The sequence below is a fragment of the Mastigoproctus giganteus genome, chromosome 9, assembly GCF_048544385.1.
Source record: "Mastigoproctus giganteus isolate SK-2022 chromosome 9, ASM4854438v1, whole genome shotgun sequence".
Taxonomy (NCBI): Eukaryota; Metazoa; Arthropoda; class Arachnida; order Uropygi; family Thelyphonidae; genus Mastigoproctus; species Mastigoproctus giganteus.
Genome location: NC_143583.1, coordinates 71,507,424 through 71,531,490, shown reverse-complemented (window position 1 = coordinate 71,531,490; position 24,067 = coordinate 71,507,424). Strand labels below are relative to the sequence as shown.

Here is a 24,067-nt window from a genome sequence, read left to right as displayed (position 1 = left end):
TCAAATCCTTTGAATAAAAACTATCTTCTTGTATAGTAAACAAAAAATAATAAGCCCTATAATAATAATAATAATAATAAATAAATAAAAATAATGTGAAAAAAAACAGCTTGGGGAAATTACTATTTTTTGCTCAGCTTTTTTCTGAAAATGATCCTTTAAAAAACACAGTATATTAAGCATTTTTCCTGATAGACTTGATCTTATTTTGTGTTAAAGAGACCAGTGATCAAAAACACTCTCTCAGATTGGACACTTGTTGGTTTAATGGTCAGCAGTGCTCTATAAACTTTCTCCAGCTTTTCACTTCTACTGCTAGTAGCCTCCAAAATTTTAAATTCTTTGCTGATTTCCAATTCACTCGAATATTTTGAAGGCTCTTCAGTTAATCTCTTTATTGCACTATCATACTCTCGCATGAGTGTATCTCCAACATTGGAACTAGACGAGTCTTTGTTTCTTCTAAAAGAACAGTTCGTTTATTTTCAGTTTCTTCATTCAATGCTAAGACTCCTTCGGAATGTTTTGCAAATAATATCTGATAAATCTCTTCAGCATGTTTTTTCAAAACTTGCTTATTTGGAAAATCAAAAGTTCTTGAACCTGAATCTTCTTTCCTAAACTTTTTGGGGTTGATTAGATAGCTCAGCAAAGCCATAGTTTGGCAATTTCGTCTTGCATTGTAACGCTGCAAAAGGCTTTGGTGCAACTTCGAAGCAAATGGGTTTTCTGCTGTATCAAGCTTAGCAAGCAGAAATTCTATTGAAAACTCTGCTTTAAATAAGTCTGTATCTTCTGAGGTTATAGTCTTCAGAATCATTTCAACTGGTCGCAAAGTTTCACGTAGCAATCCAAGTGTTTTCCAGTCATCCATTAGACACAGCTTCAGTTGACAGTACTGCACATAGAACATTTGGAATGCAATTTTTCAATTTCAAAAATCTCTCAATCATATAGAATATGTTATCCCATCTAGTCTTGCAATCTAATATAAGTTTATATTCTTTCCCATTAAATTTTGCTTTAACAAAATTTTGTAATATGTCATTTTTGTAGGCGATTTTCGAAAAAGCTTGCAAATTTTTCTGACTTTGTTAATAGTTTGTGCAATATTGGCCATTGGATTGAAGAAATAAATGAGCTCATCGGTAAAGTCGGTTTGATGAAGCATGCCTTGCTGTCTTTCTTCAACTTCTTCATAATCACTACTTTCTTCATTATTTTCATTTTCTTCATTATCTTTGGGAGACTCAGAGACTGTGGCACCATAATTGATTGCTTTTTCATAAAGTACATATATAACTGACAGATGATACAATGGGCTATACATCGTTGATGATTAGGTGTAATTTTCTTGCCAAACTTAATCATCATTGCTGCTCCATCGGTGGTGCAGGAAACAATATCCTCATCCAAGTTCAAACCAAATTCCTTCAAGTGTCCATTCACAATTTGCTCAGTTCTTCTGCTATCAAGTGAACCATTAATCTCAATAAGGCCTAACGACCAATGATTGTCTTTTGAATGCACATTTATATTCATATACCTTTTATTTTGTATAGACGTATATTCGTCTAGAGTCAATGAATACCGTGCACCCAAAACCAATGAATTTTTGAAATGCTGAATGAGTTCTTCTTTCTTAGTTTTATAATAATTCAGAACCATATTTTTAATTCCATTCACAGGCTGGTGATAATTTATCGTATTTATTTCTCTGAAGGTGAAGGCTTGATTGTATAAACTCAGTCTTGGCAACTGAATTAAAAGAAAATCCATCTAAAGCAGCTAATTTTGAAATCTCTTCTTCCATAGATTTTTTTAACGATAAAGTTTTCTAATGTTCTTACCATTTTTACGGGAGGTTCACTGTTATCTTGTTTAATGTCAATCTGATGCATTTTCTTTAAATGCAATATCAAAGATGGTGTAGATCTTCCAGATGACTTCATTATCTTCAGACATTTCGAACATTCATCTTTGCTTTTTCGAGCAAAATAATTCCACACATTTGATTTCATCTTAGACATATTCAGAGTAATAAATATTAATTAGTAGGAATTTATATCACCGACAATTTTAAATAAAAATATTAAAGATAACAAAGGCACAATACTATGTGTCACTCCCGCAAGCACTGAATGAAGAGTCTAAACGAGGCAAGTTTCTAAATTTTCACGAAAGAAATTTTTTATTTATTTACTTGCAATTTTTTCCCCAAATTAAATCTATTGTATTTTAAAAATTACATAAAAGCTAAATTTGGTGAGGCTGCTTTTTGGAGAACATTTTTTCGCAAATTTATTAGGAATAAAGAAGCAAAAAACTTTCTACGATTGAAATTTAATACAATATTCAGCGAATCTGTTTCTAGTGGGTAACCACGAATAAGGCGCGTTCCATAACTTGCCTGGCGAACAAGATAGATGGAACGGAGAAATGTTGAGCATTTTCTTTTACGCTATCGCTCCAACTCACTCAGTCGTAAATGAGTACACCTGCATCGTGCCAAGATGCAGGTGGGAAGATAAAAGGTACCCCACCTAGATTTGGGCCACTTGCTCATGAGATTCGTACCTTAAAATAAAATAAAATAAAAAACATGTTTAAAACATAAAGCAGTTGAACAATCCAGACAAGCGAACAAACAAAAGAAAATGTGCGTAACAAAAAAACTACATTCAAGGGCTAACTAAAAAAAATATTTGAATCCGGTTTTAGAAGCTCGGTTTCGGTTTTAACAACTCAATATGAAAACCGGATTTAACCGGTTTATAAAACCGGTTTGCAAGCCCTAATCTGGATAGTACCTTCGGGTGAGGGAAGCACATAGGTTTAATTTTCTTTTCTTTTATTAATTATTATTATTTATTTTTTTTTTAAATTTTTTATCATTGTTTTATTTGGGTTTTTTTTTTGTTTTTTTTTCCCTGGTGCAGCATAAGCCATAGGCTTTCTTGCACCATGCGGTTATTACTAATACTAATACTATTGCACATAAAAGAAGGCTGTATAAACTGGAGCAATATGGCATTAAGGGCAAGTTAATGCTATGAATAAAGTGACGGTTAAATAAAAGAAAACAGAGTAGTTATCAGTGGGCTGCTCTTTATAGACTAATGTCATTAGTGGAGTTTCCCAGGGTTCAGTGCTGGACCCATTGTTTTCAATATTTATCAATGATATTTAAGGTAAAAAAAAAAAGTAAATTGCAGCCATTATCAACCCCTGCAAGATGGAAGCCTCCTCAACAATTCATGCTGAGGGAAATGGACCATAATCTGCCATACTGGTCCAGTGCGGGTTGGCAGATCGACCGGATTTAGCAGTCAGGGGCTTGAACCCAGGTCTACTCAAAGAGCGTGTGCCACTGCATTCCCGCTCCTGACCACTCGGCTACGGAGGCCTTATATTTAAGGTATATCAGGCTTAATGTATAAGTTTAGTTTGCAGATGATACATAAATTGGCAGAATTGTTAATGATAGTCATCAGGGTGAGCGCCACTGCAACTAGATCTAGGAAAATTGGGTTGATGGGCTGAGAAATGGCTTTTGAAGTTTAACATTGACAAATGCAAGGTACTGCATATGGGTAGCAGTAACCCCCAGAATAACTTATCAACTGTGTAGTACTACACTCAGGGTAGTGGAGAATGAAAAAGACCTGGGGATAATTGTGCAATCAGATATGAAATTCTCTCTAAGCAGTGCAGACATGCTGCCAGGACAGCTCATGAGGTTTTGTCAATGATATACAGAAATTTTGCTTGCACGGATAAGGAGGTGATTATCCATTTGAAGGCCACTGTTAGGCCATATCTTGAGTATACAGGTCTGGAGGCCTCAACTTTAGGAAGGATGTAGATCTGCTGGAACAGGTGCAGAGAAGCTCAACCAGACTGGGGAAGGGAACTAAAGGGTGCTCTTAACTAGAAAGGCTCTATTTCTGCAAATTGCAGTCTCAAGACTAGGCTCCTGTGGGGAGATCTGATTGAGGTGTTTAAAGACTTGAATGGATTGAGTAGGCTGAATGTTAATGGCATTTTTCCACTTGCTGAGACTAAACACATGGGGGAGCATAAATTCAAGTTGAGGAAGGAGATGGTTGCAGGATAGTTGTAAGGAAGTTTGCCTTCAACCAGCAAGTGATTGATTGTTGGAACAGGCTTCCATCTGTTGTTGTGGAAGTGGATTGTTTGAATAAATTCAAGGAAGAACTAGACAAATTCTCAGAGGGTACATATGGGTGAACCATGTAGTGTTTTAGTTTTTTTTTTTCGGCTGATGCTATACTATTACTACTACTACACATTTCCATAATGATACTGCTTTCTTCCAAGTTGGTCTCATCTAGTCAACATCCATTCACAGTTTAACTCCAAATTCAATAACTAACTTTTCCTCATTTATCTCCTCTACTTCTGTTTTTTTTAGCACCTTTCATTGTATATATTACATATATTTCTTAAAAATGCAATCAACATTCTCTATTACATATATATATATATATATTTTTAAATCACAATCAACAGAAATCAAGCCAATTATCAACAGAAATCAAGCCCATCATCAACAAATACCTTGCCTTCTCAAATTTTACAACTCATAGTACTAGAGTATATTATAGGTTCTGACAACTATCAAAAAAATTAAACTTTTAAAATTATTTAAATTACTGACCTGCAAACATGCAATAGTTGAATGTGCCATTTTAAGTTGTTGCTTAATTTCATAGTGTTCAACCAAAGGAATTTCTCCCTGCCTTTGCAGAGGTCCAGAAAGATTTGTTTCTACTACCATGTGAGCACGTAATTCTCTGATAACCTGATCTCTAGCAATCAGAAAACTTTCTGAATTTTTCAGATTTTTCTCCAGTTCAGCAATTTTCTGTAAATGAAATCATTATTTATTAGTTATTTACTTTTTTACTACAAAAATCCATATTTAATACAAGTTTGGCAGTTTTAATTGAATGTAGTTGTATACCCAAGCTAATGGCCATAGCTAAATATAAGAGACCTTATTCAAACATCCATCCATCCTTATGTATTTACAAAGGGAAAAGCTATTTATATAATGATAGTGAATTATATGTAAACTTACCAAAATGAGAAAGGAACCATTCTTTAAAGCTAATCATTTATCAATGATATTTATCCAAGCTTTCTTTCTATAATGAAAGAAAGCTTGAAGCTGACCTGCATAAATTTTATGCAGATCAACTTCAAGACACTGCACTGCAGACAGCATATAGAGCAAGTAGAGAACCTATCAGCCAAGTTCAGCCTTGTATATGAAGAGAACAGGGAAGACAAACCTCTCAGTGAACAGGTAGAAATACGCCAGCAACAGACATTACACGTGTTGGGGAACTGATTCATCATCCAAGCATTTTCACTGTGACAGTAAGTCTTCATATTATGGATAATGTGAGGAAGTCTGAGAATACTTATAAGAGCTCAGTTATGCTCACAGGCATGTAATAATGGTGTTTCAAAGTAATGTCAAAAGCTAAAGAAACTAAGTGAATGTGCTAAATCTGTAAATCTAAAAAAACTGGAGGTTTTTTTAGAAAAACTAATACTGAACCATAATTTTAAATTAAAAAAAAAAATTTTTAAATAAAATCTAAAGCCAAGAATTAAAATTCCTCACAAACAATCAATGGATATGATAATGCCTTGAAGTTGGATAGAGAAACTTCATAGTTGTGGCTGTTCTCATAGAGCACAGAGAAACATCAGATACTATACTCAAAGACTGAAAGGCTGACAAATTAATCTCACAATAACATATTTGGATAGCACTAAATTCAGTGTAGTTGATAATGAAATAAAAACCTAGGGGTAATTTTAAAGTTCTAAATGAAGTTCTCTGAGCAGTCCAGGCAGGTGGTTGGGACTGCTTATGAGGCTCTATCAATTGTATACAGGAACTTTTCCAGCAAGAACAAAGAGGTAATTATCCCACTGTAAAATGCAATTGTTAGGCTATATCTTGAACAGTGAAGGATGTAGATCTATTTGAAAGGATGAGAATAGGAGCAACAGGATTTATTCACTGAAGAGGCCTCTGAAGTCAGGAACTCTATGATTCATCTATGATGCTACTAAAACACTGACTCAAATCGATAAAATGCCTTTATTAAACAAAAATACACATGCTGACTGTATATTAGAATAAAATTAAAACGAAATAAGATGGTATATAACAAGAATAAAATGTGATAAAATATAAAATTAAAAGCACTAAAAAGATATTTAAAATTACTAAAAACCACTAAAACAGGAGCTTTCGATAGCAGTGGCTGCCTTCATCAGCAATAATGGTTGCAGGTTATCCGACAGTCTATATATGTGTACACATATAGATTGTCAGATAACCTGCAACCGTTATTGTTGATGAAGGCAGCCGCTGCTATATATGTACATATATATAGATTGTCGGATAACCTGCAATCATTATTGCTGATTAAGGTGGCTGCTGCTATATATGTATACATATATAGATTGTCGGATAACTGCAACATTTTTGCTGATGAAGGCGGCCACTGCTGACGAAAGCTCCTGTTTTAGTGGTTTTTAGTCATCTTAAATATCTTTTTAGCACTTTTAATTTTATCGCATTTTATTCTTGTTATATACCATCTTATTTCATTTTAATTTAATTTTAAGACTTTCACTGCATATGTGGTGAGCCAGAAAACTAGAAACGTATCCAACATGACTGTATTTTATATCACCAACACAGAAGCATTCTACTCATGCAGATCAGACCAGATCCCTTCTGGTTAATAAAGAACAACTCTTTCTTGCAAAAGTAAATAAACACTTCTCCAAGTATGCCCTTGATGCTCTCACTCTCAGAAAAACTAGAATGTGGCCACATCTAAAGTCCACTTCAGTTACCTAACTACTTACACTCAGCTGCCCTCACCATTCAACAGCAACCAAGCCCCTAATGCACTGCTTGTGCTCTGAACCAGTGAGGGGATCAACTTTATGCTAACCTTCACTGTCAGAGTCAAGCAAACATGGCTACTTCACTATATTTCTGGAAACAACCGACAAACTGGTTAAACAGACTTTATTAAAATAAAATAAAAAAAGATATATACATAAATAAAGCACTAAACCAGATATAAAATGAAAGTATTGAAAAAATAAAGTAATAAACATATTAAGGTAATAAATGTTACACAGTTAACTTCAGCCGTACCATGAATCCCAATAGGAGAATTCATATACACCCCATTATGGAGTCTGCCATTCTACAGTACGATGAGTGCTGGCATACATTATGTATGTGTTGTACGGCATGGGAGTTGTGATTTTACGACTGTGCCCAGTCGCCTTCGGTTATATTACCCGGTGTATATACACTCAGTACACCATACACTAACTAGCTGATGAAGGGACACTTTGCCCCTAAAGCTACTATTTTATCTCTTTATTGTATTTTAACACTTTTATTTTATTTTATATCTGTTTTAGTGCTTTATTTATCTATATATCTTATTTTATTTTATTTTATTTTAGTAAAGTCTATTTAACCAGTTTGTCAGTTGTTTCAAGAAATTATCGTGATATGTAGCCAGACACAAGGCCTGTTTCTAATTGTGGATACTTGTGCCCTGAACCAATAGGTTCATCTAACCCTGCCCTGACCAGGATTTATGTATTTTAAACTAGGACTGCATTCTAGTGTGTATTGCTTTGTACAACTCTGAAAACTCATCATGGCATAGGATCACCTGCTGGCATCAGTGCCACACTCAATCCATGCAGGATCATGACCATGGCACTCCAGCATGGTACACCCTGCTTAATGGTGCTGGCACTGAGGTGTCCTCCCATTTGGTATCAGCAGGTGATCTTACCCCATGACGGGGTTTGCAGAATTGTATAAATAAATTCCACCTGCAGAGAAGGCTAAAACTACATTCTGCACTTTCTTCTTCCTCACCTATAACCTGGCTGGGTTGGGGATCCCTTTTTACCCTTTCTGTTTTTCCAATGAGGATATCTCACGATATACATCGATGAACCAAAACATTATGACCACCTACCTAATATGATGCTAGTCCTCCACATGCAACCAAAACAGCTCATACCTGGCAAGGCATGGATGCTACAAGATTTCTAAATGTGTCCTGTGGTATCTGGTACCAACACGTAACCAGCAGATTCTTTAACTCCCGTAAGATCCGTGGTTGAGACGCCACAGATCGGAGTTGCTGTTCCAACACAAACCACAGATGCTCGATGGGATTGATGTCTGGGGAATTTGGAAGCCAGGGAAATACCTGGAAGTCTTCTGCATGTTCCGCAAACCAGTCTGGAACAATCCAGGTGGTGGCATGTCGCATTATCCTGCTGAAATATGACACCACCTTAAGGGAAGACCGTTGCCATGAAAGGGTGTACCTGGTCAGCAATGATGTTTAGGTAGGTGGTAGACATCAGAGTGCCCAACACATGGATGACTGGACCCAGGGTATCCCAGCAGAACATCGCCTTATTTTCGTCCTACAGTGCATCCAGGCACCATCACTTCCCCAGGTAAATGACACACATATACTTGGCTGTCCACATGGTGCAACAGGAAACATGATTCATCAGACAAGATGACCTTCTTCCAATCACTCAAGATCCAGTTTCAATGCTTGTGTGGCCATTGTAGGTGCTGTCGCCAGTGAACTGTGGTTAGCATGGGCACTCAGAGTGGCCTGCAGCTATGCAGCCCCATTTTCAGCAGGGTTCGATGTACTGTGTGGTGTGACACATTACTCCCATCACCAGCATTCCAATTACCGGCGAGTTGCACCACAGTCGCCCTTCTGTTGCCGTGTACCATCCAGGAGAGCCTTCGCTCACCTTGAGCATCAATGAAACGTGATTGTCCAACACCTCGCCAGCAGTTCATGGGTTTCCCCTCCTCGGACCACTTTCAGTATGTACTAACCACGGCTGGCCATGAGCATCCCACCAGCCATGCCGTTTTGGATATGCTCTGATCCACTCATCTGGCCATTACAATTTGGCCTTTGTCAAACTCACTTAAGTCCACTGCCTTTCCCATCTGAAGAACAAAAGTAACACTGATTATTGGAGCTCAGTATCAGGCATTTTTTATACCATGTTCCGACCTGTGCACACACCATAGTTCACCTGCAGTTGCTTCGATTCCATAACGACTTGCTGGGCATAATGTTTTGGCTCATCAGTGTAATTTCCCCCCCCCTTCTCTTCATCTGTTCCTACAAACTACACTGCAGTATCCTTCCATTAACACATTGTTGTCTACCTATTGCCCCTCATGGGGTCCCCCATTTTGCCTGGAAAGTGGTGGCCATATCATTTGAGAAGATACACAACAGGTAACCTACCTACTTGTGGCTAGGAACAGGAATTAGAAAGCAGAATTTATCTGTTGCTGCTCCCTGGTTGCCATGATGTAAAATCATACAATACACTACACTGCATGCCCTACATTACACTGACTAGCTCTACAGAGTTTCTGTATCATCACAAGAGATGTCCTGTGGAGTTCAAGGAAACTTCTGGCATAACTGGGAACAATACATAATATTCTTATTGTACAAAGGGTACTAGGAAAGTTTTGCAATACAGCTTTGTTTATTTAATTTTTTCAAAGTAATTTCCTCTACATTCAATACACCTCTCCATCCTCTGAAACCAATCTTTAAACCAGTTCTGCCAAGTTTCACTAGGGAGTAAAGCACACTCGTTGTCCCAAGCCCATAGAAGGTCCTCATCACAGGAAAACCGCCTCCCTTATAGCTTCATTTTCACATGCAGGAACAGTGCAAAGTCGCAGGGAGCAAGGTCTGGACTGTAGGGAGGGTGCTCGACAAGTTTCAGTCCTGTCGTGGTCAAATATTCGGTGCAGGCTTTGGCGCGGTGAGCTGCAGCATTATCGTGATGGAGGTACCAGGTGTCCATTCTTGACTTTGGCCGCAGGTTCTTCATAGATCCAATGACTTTAGGCAGGCATTGTTCAGTATACCACTTAGCTGTGACTGTCTTCTGCGTGTCCAAAATGACACGTTCCACAATTCCACTCGATTTGAAAAATACAGCTATCATTTTCTTCTTTACAGATCGGGATTTTCTGACAATTACGGGTGTGTCGTCATCATCAAAGACACAAACTTTGTTTTGAGCCTTGGTCGGCAGATCGTAATAGTACAGCCAAGCCTCGTCACCTGTCACGATGTTGTTCACATACCGAGATTGTCCCTTATCAAACTTTTTTAACATCTCCCGGCACCAAGTCACACGTCGTGTCATCTGCTCTTCAGTCAGTTGATGCGGCACCCAGAGAGAACAAAGTTTCTTCACGTGCAAATGATCTTGCAGAATCGAACGAATTGCTGGTGCATTTAGGCCCAAAGTATCCTCTATCTGTTGGTAGGTCACTCGCCTGTTTTCGTCAAGCATTTTCCTCACAGCAGTAGCGTTTTCCTCCGTAACTGACGTTCGTGGCCTTCCCGGCCTCTCAGAATCCTCCAGAGTGAAATTTCCCCTTTGGAATTCTATATACCACCTGAATATCGTTGTACGATGTGGACAATCATCATCTAGTGCAAGAGTCATTTCTTCTAAGCACTGGTCTATGGTTAAACCACGCACGAAATTATACCGCAAAACTGTCCTTATCTCATTTCGTGACCACGATGCCATCGCAAGCACTTTACACTCTCACTACTAATGAATAACTGAGCCCATCGACTTGGTGCGGCAGCTACTATGCACGTATGAACATGTCTCAACATGCAGCAACAAGCAGCTTCCTGTGATTCATTGTTGCGTCATATTGCAAAACTTTCCTAGTACCCTTTGTATGCAGTGTATCCAACATATTCAAATTCCACATTGGAATTTGAATATGGTGAATACATGTTGTGACTCAGACAATGTCTGAGTGACAGTGTGTTTCCAATACCCCTATGATGCCTTAATTTGATGACTTAATCAGTACTTCAAATTCATAAGATTTGTTTACTATACTAGCATGATTGTACAGGCAATTATTATGTGTCCCTGTTTCTGCTCTTAGTAACCCTAACATAGCCCAGGTATTTGCAAGTCTCATGAGAACCACCAATTTATAATTCATTCTCAATCTTGTTTTCTTCTTTTCCTTGCTTGGATTACTATTTCAATTCTGATGTCACCATTTGCTCAGATCGTGTCAGTGAAATTATTCTTGTAGGGATTAAATCCTTTATTCCACACTCCACCTTAAAATTTCATCTTTTATCTAAACCTTGATTTTCCAATAAATGTGCTAAAGCTGTTCAAGATAAGAATGTTGCATAACACAATTGGCTTGAATCCAAATCTCCAGGTTCATTTTCTGCTTAAACCAAGCTTGCAAAAATTGCAAAGCAGTTATCAGTCCAGACCAAATTTTTAACAGGCTCAGAGTAGAAAATTTGCTTTTTGTCCAAATGGTAGATACACATTCTAGTCTTTTGCCAAAGCTGTAGGCTGCAATTTATGCCCATCTCTACCCCCAACTCTGTAAAAACTGTTTGGTTCTGTTGCCACCTCAGCTAAAGATAAAGCCGAGGTTCAAGCATCCTACTTTTCTTCTAACCATGTATTGATGATCTTAGTAAACCACCCCCAACCATTCCCAGTACACTCCATTCAATTGCCTCCTGTAGTCATCCGTCAAGAAGATATCAGAAGAATTTTGAACAATCTTTATGCCAAGAAAGCTCCAGATCCTGATGGTATTTCTTCACTTGTTCTCAAAACCTGTGCTCCTGAGCTTACCAGTAACACCGTACACCATATAAAGTTGCCTTTTTATACTCTCTTATTCCAGTGGTGTTTTTCCCTTCTGCTTGTAAATCTGCTCATATCCAGTCAGTCCCTAAAAAGGATGACAAATCCCTTCCATGCAATTATCGTCCCATTCCACTTAATTATACTCTTTCTAAATTAATGAAGAAATCTACCATATTTCTCCATGTATAAGACGCACCTTTTTTTGAAAAAATTGGGGTCTAAAAACTGGGTGCGTCTTATACAGTGGTTGTAGATTTTTTTTTTTTTTACTTGCATTTCCCGCTTTTTCGCGCTTGTTGTCTTTGCGCTCATTGTTTCGCACTTGTTACCAGTATATTAGGTTACGTTTTGCCACGTTCTGCCCAGAAATGACTCAGAAAAGATTTTCGTACAGTGCTGAATTCAAGTTAAAAATGATCCAGTTTGCAAAAGTGAATGGAAAACGTGCTGATGAACGTAAGTTTGGTCCTCCTCCAAATGAGAAAACAATCCGAGACTGGCTACGGGAAGAAGAAACCCTACTGAAAACGCCATGGCAAAAGAAGGCCATTAGAGGCAAGTCAGCAAAATGGCCTGATTTAGAAAGGGAATTGAAGATATAGATTGAGGAGCAAAGGGCAATTGGAATTCCTGTGTCCACAAGGATGGTTCAGCATGAGGAAAGAAGAATTGCTGATGTAAAAGAAGTTACTGATTTCAAAGGAGGACACAATTGGTGCTTCAGGTTCATGAAACGGAATGGACTAAGCATGCGTACATGCACCAGACTTGCCCAAAAGATGCCTGAAAGCTATGAGCAGAAGGTCCTTGAATTTCATCATTTTGTCATTCAATGTCGGAAGACATCAGTTTGAGTTGGGACAGATTGCAAATATGGACGAAATCCCCCTTCAATTTGATGTCCCAAGTAACAGAACTGTTGATAAGAAGGGGGTGAAAACTGTAACTGTGAAGACAAGTGGACATGAAAAGAGCCATTATACAGTTGTTCTAGCTTGTTGTGCCGATGGAACCAAGCTGCCTCCTATGCTGATTTTCAAATGCAAAATGCCAAAAGAAGACATTCCTCAAGGAGTGATTGTCCACATTCATGACAAGGGTTGAATGGATCAGGATGGGATGAAGATCTGGTGTGAGAAAGTTTGAAGCAGGAGACCATGTGGGAACTTACACAAACCTGCCCTATTGGTGCTTGATCAGTTCAGGGCATGCATAACAAAAAATACAAAGAAGATTGCTGCAGAGCAAAAAACAAAACTTGCTGTCATACCTTGACATCCCAGCTCCAACCACTTGATGTCAGCATTAAAAAACCCTTCAAAGCTGACATGAGAGACGAATGGAACCAATGGATGAAGTCTTCTGGGGACAATCTGACACCAGCAAGAAGAGTGAAGAAACCAACTATAGGAGAAGTTTGTACCTGGGTGAAAAGATCCTGGGATAATATCAAGATTGAGATCATTGTCAAGTCATTTAAGAAGTGTGGCATTTGAAATGCCACACTTCTTAATGAAACTGATGGAACTTCTTGATGGAACTGAGGACGAGGCAATATATGAAGACAGTGATTCGTCATCAGACACAAATGAGGACAAGCTAATGGATGGGAGATTTGACAGTGATGAGGAGTTGTATGAATTTTATGATGAATAAAACTTGAGTTCAATAACTTTATGCAATAATTTTTTTTTCAAATTTCGGGCCCTAAAATTAAGGTGCGTCTTACACATGGGGAAATACGGTATTAACCGCCAACTCCTAAACTATCTGTAAACCTTCCACCTGATCAATGATTGCCAGTATTCCGTCAGTGTCAATTCACTGGTGATATACTAGCTTATGTTATCCATCTATGGACAAATTCAATGGAAAAGTTTCGTTAAACTCAAGCAGTCACTCTTGACATTTCAAAAGCTTTTGATTGTGTTTGGCATAAAGATTTCCTAAATAAGTTTTCATCTTATGGTTTGCCAACTGTTTTTTGTAATTGGTTATCCAGTTCTCTCTCTCTCTGACTGCTCACTGCAGCTGATGGTAGACGGCTCTCTGGTTTCTAACGTTTCCACAAATGCAGGTGTTCCCAAAGTTCAGTTCAGTTCTTTCTCCTACTCTTTTTCTCTTGTATATTAATGATCTTCTCCTATTGACTGGAAATCCTATCCATAGTTTTGCTAATGATAGCACATTGCATTCCACCTTCCAGTTTGAGAAACCTTGTCCAGCACAAACATATTCAACTTTTCAAATATCTGCTACCTATTCCCTAAATGTTGATCTCCAGGTAATTCTCCAGTAATAAGTTAAAACAATACACTCAACTAAGTTAACTTAGTTGATTTCAATCCTTCTAAAACTTAGCCTTTACTGATATCTCACAAAAAGGATTTTTCTGCTTCTATGCTTATCTTCAATGATATTCTGATTTCCAAACAAGACCCCATATCTCTATTAGTGATTACTCTGACTTCTAATCTGTCTTGGCATAAGAAAATCTCAAATAGTACTTCTGCTCCATCTAAAAAACTGGGTTTTCTCTTTCGGTCTTGGCATTACTTTTCTTCCAATAGCTGCTCACTCTGTACAAATTGCAAATTTGTCCTACCATGGAATATTGTTCACACATCACGAGAAGTGCCCCTAAAACCAATCTGAGGCTTCTAGATTCCATTCAAAAGAAGGCAGTTAGGTTAATTAATGACCCATCTGTAATAAAGTCTGTCCACTCTGTTTCACAGATGTTCTGTTTCTTTTGCATGCCTTTTCTACAGATACATCCACAGGCACTGTACTTTTAAATTGGCTTCTATAATTCCTGCTCTCTCTCTCTCTCTCTCTCTCTCTCTCTCTCTCTCTCTCTCTCTCTCTCTCTCACTCACTCTCACTCTCTCCCTTCCAAACCAGTCTGAACATGTGCTGCAACCAGTCAGCATTCTTTTACTGTTCAACTCCAAACTCACAGAACCAACTTTTCTTCTTCTCATTTATTCATTCAACTTTTGTTTTCTGGAACAACATCCCTTCATACATATTTCCTGAAAATTACAATATACAGAAATTTAAGTCTAACGTCCACAAGTACCTTCTTCATCTTCTCAACCTTCAACCCCCTGCAGATTAATAAGTATTATTGGTTCTAATACCTCTCATGCTTGGGGTTTTAATAATAAAAAAAAATCCACCAAACACTTTACTTTCCAAATAGAAGTAGTGTAAGAATCACTCTCACCTCTGCTTGCAGATGCTGTTAACCTAATAGCCTGTGTATTATCCCCTCTCCTAAGTTAGCAGTTTTTCAACCCACATAATACTACTTCAATAGCATCAGCAAATTTTCTTGTACCCCATCTATTCAAGTCTATTCCATCCCTGTAACACAATCTCTCCTATTAACAAACACAGGTCATACTGAGAAAATTTCTACTCCATGAACCTTGCACAGTTTCTCCATGGCCAAAATGATTGACAAGGTTGTCATCATGTACTCCCTTTTGTGCTTGGGCAAAATTGCAGCAAATGTAAAATTTAATCCTATCTCACAACTTTTCTCAATAGTCCTAAACGTGTTTAGTAAAAACTTAAGACTTGCTATTTTTAAAATCATTAACAGCAACAATATCACATTTTGTGCCCTTAAAAGACTATTTAACAACATCATTAACTTTTGCCCCTGGCAAACATACTCTGGTTCCATTCTGCCTATCCTTTTTACAAAGTATATTTCCCATTTACTTGAAAATAACATCATCAACAATATCTAACTCTTGGGGGCCAGCACTCTATGCCATTCAAGATGTTATTGTCTGATGCTTGAGTGTAACAAAGTTCCAGCAATGAGTTGGGCAGCTTCACGAGGTGCTTGATGGGTCCCTTGTTTTAATTTCTTTGAGGCCCTTAATTCCATTATTCAAGCTCTCATGTTGGCTCATCAGAAAGCTTAATTTACTCTTAATCTCCTCACACTCTTTGCATAAAAACATACAAAACCATCTCCTTTGACTTTATTATACCATTCTATAGATAACTTGGCAAACAAGCAACACTTTCTAAAGCTGATTTGTAAAGCAACTGCCACTGGCAGTTCTACCCAAGCAAAAGTATCCACACTACTTTGATAACTTTGATTTGCTGCTATAGTCTGAAGCAACAGAGAAGGGCAATGAGATTAGTGAGTATAACAAAGAGTTGCTCTTACCAAGAAAGACTTAAGTTCTGCAAATTACAGCATCTGGAGAGTAGGCACCTGCAAGGTGATCTAACTGAGTGTGTATAAAACCTTGAACGGTTTGAGCAATCTCAATGCTGATGGGATTCTTCCTCTTGTTCAGATTACTTACTACCTGAGGGAGGGATAAATTCAAATTGAGGAAAAACAATTGTAGAATAGATGTGCAGAAATTTGCCTTTAGCCAGCAGGCAGTTGGAACAAACTTCCATCTGTTGTAGTGGAGGTTGAAAACTTAAATAAGTTTAAGGCAGAAGTAGACAAGCATTTAGAGTGAATGGATGGGTGAAATCGGAAGCATTTGGAGTGGATGGGTGAAATCGGAAGCATTTGGAGTGGATGTGTGAAATTGGAAAGGGTTTTTTTTTTTTTGGATGATTCTATATAAGCTTGTTTTCTTGCATCATATGCTTCTACTAATGCTAATGATTTTAGTCCAAATTTAATTTAAAAATATCACAAGAAACTGAGATGTGAGTATAATAATGCTATTCTGAGATTATTTATTATAAATAAAACAATTCCAGCAGCCCAACATATAGAAAAAGCAACAGAAAAACAACGACATTCCATTTAAAATAAACAACTTTTAGTTTACTCACTTATGTTTCCCAACAACAATAACTTTTGTTATATATAAAGTATGGTATATGATGAAAACAGGTCCTTTAAGTGCATGCATCCAGGAAAATAGAATTTTAGATTATACATATAAATATTACTACCTCTTTCAATTGCTTTGAGCTTTCTTTGAAATTAGCAATGACAGAAGAATTTCTTTTAATTGTAAGGAGGGCCTGTTCCAGTTGATCTGATGCATTTAGTGATAAATCCAACTTAAATTTCTCTTGATGCTAAAACAAATAAAGAAAAATAAGAATGTGTAATATCAACAGATAATTAAGGAATAAAAGAAAGCTCCATTTATTTCAGATATTAAATGTAAATATGCATTTCAGAATGTTATAAATAAATTAGCATAATGAGAGTAATATGTAGGTTAGTGCAATTGCATCGTTTTAATATAGTTATCTACCAAAGTAGTTAAATCAATTAATTAAATTGGCATTGTTTTGGTTATATCATATGATGCATTTGCACTAACCTACATATTAGTCATTCTACCTCGTAGCATGAGGCCTTTGCCCTTAAATACTTTATAGTCCATAATGAGAGTTTAAGATTTATTATGATCTCTATGCTATACTTTTATCACCTTTTAATTATAAAATCAAAAGTTTTTTCTACAATGAAACTGATTTAACATATGAAACAACTTCACAATAAGTTGTGCTAGTTATTAGCACTAACATATTGCTAATATAAAAATTACTAAAAACTTGGTGAAAAGAAGAAAAACAGTTATATTATAAAGCTATGGTATGCAAATTGAAAAGTAGTTTCACAAGTGTTAATATTAAAATAATAAATAAAATATTAAATATTAAAATAAAATATAATGAAGCTTAGTGTACAAGAAAAATATAAACAAACTAAATAACAGCTGGATAAAAGCAACAAAGACTTCTTTACTTATGGTAACACTTAGAAGAATGGGATGAATTACACTGGTCCATTAGATGTGAATGGTTTACTGTTGGTGATCCTACTCACATTCCTGACAAACTTAATAGGTATTCTGCATTTACATTCACATATGAGGAATTTTTAGGGATGGTGATGCCAGAAGTGTATCAAATTCTAAAAAGGAGCTAAATGATTTTGTGATAATTGAGAAGAAAGTGGAAAAGAAATAAAAATGTAAACAAGTCAGTCACTGTACGTAGTGAGTTACTTTTCAGGTATAATTAACAAATAGTAATAATTCACAATTTATGGCACAAAAAAAAGAAAGAAAATAGCAAAATGCAACACCACTCAGGCATAAACTGAGAAGATTTCATTTCTGTGCATTCACCATATTATCCATTCATTCCTCCATCCACCAAATGGCAACAAACATAATATCTAGGGTTTCAGATACATTATAAGGCATATGGATAGCCAATATGTGTATGAAAAAAAAAAATAATAATAATAAATCTTAAATATTCTCTAAGCAATATGGTATGCATTCATATCGAGAAATGGAAATTGGTAAAATAATGTCCACTTTAAGAAATTAAAAGCAGATTACACTCCATATAGTTTAAAGTGATCATTATTTCACCAATTTCAAAATAATAAATAATAATTAATGGATTTCTATTGGTCTGGTTTTAATGAAAATTGGAAAGGCTTGACAAATCATTCTAACAGACTGAAATATAAAGTTTCATAAAAAACCAGCCACTGAGAGCCGAGTTTTACATGTAGAAGGAAGAACATGGTGAAGACAACAAGGGCATCACATATATATATGATAATATACCTAATAAATAATAAATAATAGTAAAATTTCATGAAATCTATCCAATGGGAGTTGAATTATTACATGAGGAATTACACAAGGATGAAAAAAATAAATAAATAAGTAACAATTGTTGGATTTCAATTTTGATGAAATTTTGAAAAGGTCATAAAATCCTAAAAATGCCAAATATAAAATTTCATGAAAATACATCCACTGGGAGTTGAGTTGTTACATACAGACAGTGAAAACAATATGCACATTAAGTATATTAGCATTAGCATAGGCATTTGATGCCAGAAAGCAAGCTTATGCAGCATCAGCCAAAAAAAAAATAAATAAATAAAAAATAACCACTTCCACTTCACCCCTCTGTTCGTTCAAAATACCTGTCCAGCTGAGCCTTAAAACTTATTCAGGCTATCAACTTCCACGACAAGGGACAATATGCACATTAAGTATATTAGCATTAGCATAGGCATTTGATGCCAGAAAGCAAGCTTATGCAGCATCAGCCAAAAAAAAAATAAATAAATAAAAAATAACCACTTCCACTTCACCCCTCTGTTCGTTCAAAATACCTGTCCAGCTGAGCCTTAAAACTTATTCAGGCTATCAACTTCCACGACAAGGGATGGAAATCTGTTCCACCAAACAACCACCCGCTGGCTAAAGGCAAATTTCCTCACGTCTATCCTAATCTGTCTTTCCTCCATTTGAATTTATGCTCTCTCAGGTGATTATTCTGAGCAAGAGGAAGAATCCCATCAGCATTGAGCATGCTCAAATCATTCAAGGCTTTATGCACCTCTATCAGATCACCTCGCTGGTGCCTAGTCTCCAGACACTGTAATTTGCAAAACTTAAGCTTTTCTTCGTTAGAGCACCCCTTTGTTCCATTCACCAATCTTGTTGCCCTTCTCTGTACTCATCCTGAAGTACTGTATACAGGCCTCCAGACCTGTATACAGTACTCTAGGTGTGGCCTGACCATTGCCTTATACAAGGGAATAATCACCTCCTTATCCTTGCTAGAAAAATTCCTATATATCATCGACAATACACCATGAGCTACTCTTGCAGCCCATCTGCACTGCTCAGAAAACTTCATATCTGCCTGCACAACCACCCCCAGGTCCCTTTCATTCTCTACCACTGTCAGTGTAGTACCACAGAGTTGATACGTTGCTCTGGGGTTGCTGTTTCCCATATGTAGTACTTTACATTTGTCAATGTTAAACTTCATTTGCCACCTCTCAGCCCATCTGCTCAACCTTTCCAGATCCTGTTGCAGCAGCATAGCATCAGTAGTGTCCTTGACAACCCTGCTAACCTTCGTATCGTCTGCAAACTTGGACATTAAGCTTGATATACCATCATCAATATCATTTATAAATACAGAAAACAATAATGGACCCAATACTGAACCCTGAGGGACTCCACTAATAACATTAGTCCATGATGAGCAGTGTCCATTGATTACCACTCTCTGTTTTCTCCCCCTCAACCTTTATCCATAGCAGCAATTTGCCTCCAATGCCAGACTGCTCCAATTTGTGCAGCAGTCTTCCATGTGCAACAGTATCAAAAGCCTTTCTAAGAGATATATATGCCAACATCCCTAAAAAGACACCTGGGGTGATGGAATCTATTAAATAATAACAAGCATAGAGCAAAAGAGATAAGCAGACCTTTAGCCATAATTATGAGTGTGTCCTTGGATTCAGGAGAGGTGCCTATGAATTGAGGACATGCAAATATATCCCCAATTCATAAAAGGGGATGGAAGAGTGACACGAGTACCTACAGATCTCTTTACCTGGCTTCTGTTTCAGGGAAAATAATGCAGTGACTAGTTAAAGAAATAATGCAGGACCATCTACACAGGAATGTAGTTATATTGCAATCACAGCATAGATATGTTAAGGGGAGGCGATCTTGTCTGACCAATTTGATTGGACACTATGACACAATAACAAAGGAACTGGAAACAAAATATAATTATGATATCTATACATATATTTCAGAAAAGCTTTTGATACTGTTGTTCATAAAAGGTTGCTCTACAGATTTCAGCAGTTTGACATTAAGGGCAAGTTATTGCTACGGATACAGAAATGGTTAAGTGGCAGAAGACACAGAGTGGTTATCAATGAGCACTGCTTCTTCGACTGATGTTATTAGTGGATTTCCAAGGGTTTAGTGCTGAGCTTATTGTTTTTGTATTTATTAATGATACTGATGAAGGTATATTCAGCTTAATCTAAGTTTGCAGATGACATGAAGGTTGACAGTGTGGTTAATAACAGTAATCAAGGTATGATACTGAACCAAAATCCAGGAAAATTAGGCGGCAAGTCAGGAAGTGGCATTGAAGTTTAACATTGGCAAATACAAGGTACTGCTATTCAGAGTACTGCATAATGAAAAAGACTTTGAGATAACTGTGCAATTATATATGTTCTCTGAACAGTGCAGATGGGCTATTAAGGACAAGATCATGGGAGTTTGTTGATAACACACATGAATTTTGCCAGCAGGGATAAGGGGGTGATTATCCTGTTGTATAAAGGCAATGGTTAGGCCACATCTTGAATACTGCATGAAGGTAAAGGAGCCTCATTTTAAAAGGGATGCAGATGTGTTGAAATGGGTGCAGAGTAGAGCAATGAGATTAGTCAGAGGAATAAAAGGGTGCTCTCACCAAAGAAGACTTCAGTTGTGATTGCAGCATCTGCAATCACAACCTCATCTGGAGACTAGGCCCCTGCAAGGTGATCTGATTGAGGTGTTTAAGGCTTTAAATGGATTAAGTAAGCTCAATGCTGATGGCATCATTCCTCTTGCTCAGACTATACACATGAGGGGACAAATTCAAGTTTAGGAAGGATAATTGCAATAAGAAAGATGTGCAGAAATTTTCTTTCAACCAGCTGGCAGTTCACTGTTGGAACAAACTTCCATCTGATGTGGAAGTGAAAAATTTGAATAAATTCAAGGAAAAACTAGACAATCAGCCAAACTATTAGAGGATTTGGCTGATGTTATAAAAGCTTGCTTTCTTTCATCATTTTCCCAGTGGTATGTTATACCTTCATGGGGCCCAAGGCAAAATGGAATTTGGGGCTGCATCTAAAGGAAAAACTAATAAAAACATTTTCAATTTCATTTTATTGTGACAACAAAACAAACAAATTATATGACATAATTATATGGCATCTATATTCACACATGAGGAGTTATTCAAGGTGGTGAGGGCCAGATGCGTTTATAAAACTCCAATAACAGGGAGTTAAATGATTTTGTAATAACTGAGAGCAAAGTGGAGGAGAAATTGTTGAAGTTAAACATAAGGCACCTAGGGTGGATGGGATCTACCAGTTATATTAAAGGAGGCAGCAAAGGAAGTAAGCAAACCCTTAGCCAAAATTATGAGAGCATCCTTGGACTTGGAGAAAGTCCTCACGGACTGGAGATGTGCAAATGTATCTCCAATTCACAACAGAGGATCAAAGGGCAATACAAATAATTACAGACCTGTTACTTTGACTTCTGTTCCAGGGAAAATAATGGAGTCACTGGTTAAGGAAGTATTGCGGGATCATTTAGACAAGACTGTAGCAATAATTCAGACACGGCATGGGTTTGTCAATAGGAAGTCTTGTAATTGATTGGATACTATGATGTAGCCACAAAGGAACTGGATGCAAAAAATAATTTTGATATCATATACTTGGATTTCACGGCCTCCGTAGCCGAGTAGGCAGGAGCAGGAGTGCAGTAGCACACGCTCTTTGAGTAGACCGGGGTTCAAGCCTCTGACTGCTGAATACGGTCGATCTGCCAACCCGCACTGGACCAGCGTGGCAGATTATGGTCCATTTCCCTCAGCATGAATTGTTGAGGAGGCTTCCATCCTGCAGTGAATTGATAATGGCTGCACTTTACTTTTTTTTTTTTTTTTTTACTTGGATTTCAAGAAAGCTTTTGATACTGTTGCACACGGAAGACTACTGTACAAATTGGAGAAGTAGGCATTAAGGGCAAGTTGCTACAATGGATAAAAGGATGGTTGAGTGGGAGAAGACAGAAAGTGGTGGTCAATGGGTACTGCTCTATGTGGACTAGCATTAGCATTAGTAGAGGCATTTGATGCAAGAAAGCAAGCTTATGCAGCATCAGACAAAAAAAAAAAAAAAAAAAAAAAAACCCACTTCCACTTCACCCCTCTGTTCGTTCAAAATACCTGTCCAGCTGAGCCTTAAACTTATTTAGGCTATCAACCTCCACCACAAGGGATGACAGTCTGTTCCACCAACCAACCACCCGCTGGCTAAAGGCAAATTTCCGCACGTCTATCCTACATCTGTCTTTCCTCAATTTGAATTTATGCCCTCTCAGGTGATTTTTCTGAGCTAGAGGAAGAATCCCATCAGCATTGAGCATGCTTAAACCATTCAAGGCTTTATACACCTCTATCAGATCACCTCGCTGGTGCCTAGTCTCCAGACACTGTAATTTGCAAAACTTAAGCCTTTCTTCGTAAGAGCACCCCTTTGTTCCATTCACTAATCTTGTTGCCCTTCTCTGTACTCGTTCCAGCAGCTCTACATCCTTCTTGAAATGAGGCCTCCAGACCTGTATACAGTACTCTAGGTGTGGCCTGACCATTGCCTTATACAATGGAATAATCACCTCCTTATCCCTGCTGGAAAAATTCCTGTATATCATTGACAATACTCCATGAGCTACTCTTGCAGCCCGTCTGCACTGCTCAGAGAACTTCATATCTGCCTGCACAATCACCCCCAAGTCCCTTTCATTCTCTACCACTGTCAGTGTAGTACCACAGAGTTGATACGTTGCTCTGGGGTTGCTGTTTCCCATGTGTAGTACTTTACATTTGTCAATGTTAAACTTCATTTGCCACCTCTCAGCCCATCTGCTCAACCTTTCCAGATCCTGTTGCAGCAGCATAGTGTCAGTAGTGTCCTTGACAACCCTGCCAACCTTTGTATCATCTGCAAACGTGGACATTAAGCTTGATATACCATCATCAATATCATTTATAAATACAGAAAACAATAATGGACCCAACACTGAGCCCTGAGGGACTCCACTAATAACATTAGTCCACGATGAGCAGTGTCCATTGATTACCACTCTCTGTCTTCTCCCCCTCAACCACCCCTTTATCCATAGCAGCAATTTGCCTCCAATGTCACACTGCTCCAATTTGTGTAGCAGTCTTCCATGTGCAACAGTATCAAAAGCCTTTCTAAGATCCAAGTATATAATATCAAAGTTATTCCCTGCATCCAGTTCTTTTGTGACTGCATCATAGTATCCAATCAAGTTGGTCAGGCAAGACTTCCCCTTAACAAAACCATGCTGTGTCTGAGCTATAACTGAAGTCTTGTCTAAATGATCCTGCAGTGCTTCTTTAACCAGTGCCTCCATTAATTTTCCTGGAACAGAAGTTAAGCTCACAGGTCTATAATTACTTGTGTCAGCCTTTGATCCTCCTTTGTGAATTGGGGTCACATTTGCACATTTCCAGTCTATGGGTACCTCCCCTGAGTCCAAGGAAGCTCTCATAATTATGGCTAAGGGTTTGCTTACTTCCTTTGCTGCCTCCTTTAATATAACTGGATAGATCCCATCCACCC

The 24,067-nt window shown here is 37.6% G+C and overlaps 1 protein-coding gene across 1 annotated transcript in view; it reads right to left on the bottom strand.

Moving 5' to 3' along the window:
• The window catches only part of LOC150080437 (centrosomal protein of 290 kDa-like), a 386,964-nt gene that overhangs the window by 222,251 nt on the left and 140,646 nt on the right, over positions 1-24,067 (bottom strand). The window contains 2 exon segments of the mRNA XM_090380692.1: positions 4,682-4,888; positions 16,774-16,902. Coding sequence (XP_090236818.1) covers positions 4,682-4,888; positions 16,774-16,902 — 336 coding nt within the window.